The sequence below is a fragment of the Nicotiana tabacum genome, chromosome 9, assembly GCF_000715075.1.
Source record: "Nicotiana tabacum cultivar K326 chromosome 9, ASM71507v2, whole genome shotgun sequence".
NCBI classification, from domain to species: Eukaryota; Viridiplantae; Streptophyta; class Magnoliopsida; order Solanales; family Solanaceae; genus Nicotiana; species Nicotiana tabacum.
The window spans coordinates 98,486,831-98,491,852 of NC_134088.1; the positions used below are offsets into that span (position 1 = coordinate 98,486,831).

At 36.4% G+C, this 5,022-nt stretch overlaps 1 protein-coding gene across 1 annotated transcript; it reads right to left on the reverse strand.

Annotated features, from left to right (window-relative positions):
• Positions 1-4,079: 4,079 nt before the first annotated feature.
• LOC142164054 (secreted RxLR effector protein 161-like) lies at positions 4,080-4,619 on the reverse strand. The gene has a single exon (XM_075221220.1). The coding sequence runs from the start codon at positions 4,617-4,619 to the stop codon at positions 4,080-4,082; it is 540 nt and encodes a 179-aa protein (XP_075077321.1).
• Between the last annotated feature and the right edge of the window lie 403 nt (positions 4,620-5,022).

A 5,022-nucleotide genomic window follows, 5' to 3' on the forward strand; every position in this document is an offset into this window, starting at 1 on the left:
AAGATTTAAAAAAGAGGAAGAAAAGAAATAGGTGAGAAGGGACATATGTAGCTTCCCGACGGTGGTGGTGGTGGCCAGCGTGGGGGAAGGTAAGGGAGAGAGATAGCGCAGAGAGAGGGAGAAAGGGGAGGGGGATGGGGCGACATAGATGGGGTGGGTAGAGGAGAGAGAGATGAGGGAGGGGGTTACCAGCTGGTGGTGGTGGTCGCCGGTGTGGGGTGCGGGTGGTCACCGACTGCTTTTTACCATTGGGCTAGAGCTGGGCAGGGTCTCGTTGTGACCATTGGGTAGGGAGCGTAGAGAGAGAGAAGGATAAAAGGTTCATTCTAGGGAAGCTAAGGATATAGGAGTACTTATAACTTCAATAAAGCAACATTGGTATTGTCTGCCCTTCGGCAAATGTATTAGTGTGGTAGGGTCCCCATATATCTATATTTACTAACTGAAAAAGTACAGTTGAATGAATGTGACTATCATAGAAAGGTAGTCTTTGTTGCCTAGCCATAATACAAATAGAACATACAAATGATTGTTTAGAAGACACTTGAGTAGATAAACATGGAATAGATTTCGGCTTGTGAAATGGCATATGGCCTAACTTTTGATGCCAAAATAGATCCATTTTATTGATAGTACTAGATGAGTTACAAGTAGAACTGGGAAAATAGGGGATAACATTTGCTGTAGATGAATTACAAACAGTAGAACAAGAAATATTAGAAGAAAATGAAGGAGTAACCATACCAGTTAGCAGAAAATAGAGCCCATGAGCAGCTTTACCAATTTCCAATGGCCTCTTCATAGAACACAGTTGCTAGACCTTTCAGTTGACAAAGGAGTTGATGTACTGAAACTAAATTGAACTAAAAAGAAGAAACCAAAAGAAGATTGTGTAAAGTTATATCCTGCCTAAGATGCAGAGATCCAGTAGAAATAACTTTCACTCTATACTTATTTGATAAGGTGATTAAGTAAGGAGAAGGTAGAGGTTTAATATTGTGTAAAAACTGTTTGTGAGGGGTCATATGATTGGTGGCACATGAATCTAAAATCTAAGGAATTCTTCCTAACTGAGCATTCAAAGAATACATAACAGAATTTACTGCAGGAAACTGATTTACAGGGAGATTGCACGCACCTGCAAAGTTGGCAAAACCAATATTTTCTCTAGGAGAAGTGGACTGAGGATAACCAGAAAAACTATTTGCTTGCTAGAAGAGAGTCATGAGATGTTCATATTGCTCCTTGTTGAATCGATAAGCAGAGTCTGAAGAATTATTGTTAGTGCCAGTAGCAGTCAAGTTTCTTGGAGAAGAATCCCCCACTTTAACACATGCAACAGACCTCTTGGACTTAGTAAACTTGAAATCAGCTGAAAACCCATGGAGTCTATAGCATTTGTCTACACTATGCCTAGGCTTCTTGCAATATTTGCAAGTTATAGGAGAAATAGACTTCTTAGACTCAAAATTTACCCTCTGATTATATGGCCTATTGGTGGAAGAAGATATGCTAGATGAAGCAGAGAATGAGGCTGCTGAATCAGCTGAAAACCCAGGGGCTATGGACTTAGCTTCCTTTTGACTTTCATCTTATTGTAAAAGTGAATGAGCTTTGCTAATGCTTGGATAAGGACACATCATTAAAATGCTACTTTTGACTATGGAGTAGGACTCATTTAACCCACTGAGAAACTGAAATGGGTGTTGGTCCTCAATGAATTTAGGAAATGCACCATATGAACGTGTTGGTCCAACATAGGCAGAATTGAGCTCATCCCAGAGACTCCTCATTTTGGTAAAGTAACTAGCTATATCAGACGTCCCTTGAGAGGTACTACTAATTTTCCTCTAAATTTGGATATACTTGGAACCATTTGACTGACCATACCTATCATTTATGTCTTTCCATACTTCCTTAGCGGTGTTGAAACACATAACACTCACAACAATTTTATTAGTCAAGGAGTTAGTAATCTAAGCCTTGACCATGTTATTGTAACGCTCCCAAAAGGGATAATAAGGAGAATCAGGTTGAGGTTGAAGTATCCTACTAGTTACCAACCCTAATTTATTTTTAGCTGAGCGAGAAGTCAACATACTGCTACGCCAAATAACGAAGCCAGTTCCATTAAAAGAAATGGTGACTAATTGACTACCAAGACTGTCAGATGGGTGAACATTGAAAGGGTGACAAGGATCAAGAGTGAATTCACTAAAACCTTCAGAATCAGTCATGCTACCATGAATTTCCTCAGTCAAATTCGTGTTAGTACTCATTGTGATTAGCAAATTCAATAACAAAAATACAACAACGAAGCAGTAGAGTTGTGAAGATACAGTAGATGCAATCCACACTAATATTGATTTTAGGACTTAAAATGAACCCGAGAAATTAGCTCAAATCGAACATGCAATACGGAAAATAAGAAGATTTACCAATCGTTTGCAAAATCGAGAGGATAGAGAGTATCGAAGCTCAGGTTTGAAATTCTGAAAGCAAAAACCTAATTTCCCACTGTAAAAGAATCACCGCACCGAGAAAATCTCCAAAATTTCATTCAAGGGTAGGATCAGACGATAGTTGAGGTCAAGATCGTTCCAATGATCTAGCTCTGATACCATGTTAAGCTGATTATTTGCATAAATTGAAAGAAATAAAGAAGAAGAAAACCCTAGATCAGGTGAGATGAGAGAGAAGAAGAAGAATGTTTTATTTCATTATGTGTGTAAAAATAATTCTGTAAAAATGATCAAATTGCCCGTGCTATAAAAATGGACCTAATATACTAATACAAACTACTAGTACAATTGAAGTGGGACCAGCTTTACATATGGGGACTAGTACTACTTATCAACCATTCGGCCTCTTCACGTGTGCTCCATTCATCTCAACAATAACCTATCGAAAACTCAGACAATAAAGTTCTTTAAAAAGAGAAACAATGAATCTAGCATCAAGTAGAAAATCATATATACTCTAAACCGCCAATTCTACACTCCAGATTTATCTGGCTTAAGTTATTTATGGCATATTGACAAATATGTTGGTTGCATCAAGCTCTTGCCTTGGAAAATTCCAAACATGCATGTGAAAGTCACATGTACATAATCCAAGGAGCCATCCAAAAGAACAGTAAAAACAAGAGATACCCAATACTCATTAACAATAATTTAACATCTCGTTCGAAACTCGTTGACATTCAAAAGAATTAATAAGTACCCATTAGCAAAATGACAAAAAAATGATACAAAATAATCAAATTAGAATCTAAATTGACCATAAATTATTTAAGAATGTACTGCGATAGAGAAAGAAAAAGAGAGTAAAACAGAAATAAGCAGAATGTCATCAAACTAATTAAAGCACCTAGTAAATTCTCAAAAACGTTGTTCTTATCTTCCCCATTTTAAAAAGAAACAGAAGAAAACATGACTTGTTGTACAACATCTTTCTTCAAAGCCTCTTAGTTTCCTCTACCAAAATCCATAAGAGTTTCACTCTCAATTCCAAAGAGAATTCTGTCAATTTTTCGATCATCTTATATTAATTTACACTTAATAAACTTTCAAAAATGGAAATAATTAAACGAATAGCAAACGAAACAAAAAAGGGCAAACAAAATCACATACCTATAAGAGTACGGAATATTCTTGATCATGATAGTAGTAGTATTGTATTGCGACCAAGTGAGAGGTATCACATCGTGTTTCTGCAGCTTATTGTTATGTGGCCACTTTCCATAATAAACACCTCTAAATGGAGAATTGAATAAGAAGCAAGAAAAACTATTATAAAAAAGACTATTTAATGCAGAGAACTTTATGTTACCTTTTTAATTCATTTAAAAATAAAAGTTACCTTTTATATAGGGATTTAGTCTAACTTACTAAGAGATAACTATATGAGCATGGCCCACTAACTTAACCACTAATTTATCCACTAAGCCACTAAGAAAGATAGACTCAACTAAACCTAAAATATGCCAAATACCCAACTAAATAGGAATTATATATTTTAAATCAATATTCAATACTCCCCCTTGATTCAAAACTACAGACTCCAAGTTTCTATCAAAATTAATCATGCTTGGCTTGTGTGAGTGCCTTAGTAAGGACATCAGCAATTTGATCCTTTGTACTGCAAAACTTCAACTCTATTTCTCCTTTTGCTGTGAGATTGCGAATGAAATGATAACGAATATCAATGTGCTTTGTTCTTCTGTGAAAAGCCAGATTCTTTGTCATTGCAATCATTGCCTTGTTATAACAGAATACTTTCATTGCACCCTCTTTCGGATGGCGGACATCAACTAACAAGCTTCGTAACCATATGGCCCGACAAACTGCTGAAGTTACAGCAACATATTCTGCTTCCGACGATGATAATGCAACCACGTCTTGCTTTTTCGAACACCAAAAAATTGCTCCAGATCCCAAGCTGAAAACATTTTCAGAGGTAGTCTTTCTGTCATCTATACTTCCTGCCCAATCTCTGTCACTATAACCAATCAGGCTGAAGTCTGCATCTTTAGAGTAACAACTCCCAAAGTCAACGGTCCCAGCAACATATCGCAAAACCCTTTTAGCAGCACTAAGATGTTGCTTGGGACTATGCATATACCTATACAACACACTAATAGAAAATATAATATCAGGACGAGTGTGTGTCAGGTAGTTCAAACCTCAAATCAAGCTTATGTAATAACTTGGATCAGCAAGATCGGTTCCATTTTAAGCTGCAATTTTTTATTTGCATTCATGGGTGTAGCATTCACTTTACAATTCTGCATACCAAACCTGAGCAGAAGATCTTTTGCATACTTTCTTTGTGAAACAAAAATCCCATCTTCTTCTTGTTTCAATTGAAGACCAAGAAAATATTGTAAGATACCTAAATTTAACATTTCAAACTCCTTCATCATACATGATTTAAATTCATCCACCAAAGTTTCACATGATCCCATATAAATCATGTCATCAACATACAAATAATCTACCAGAAAATTACTCATACCTTGTT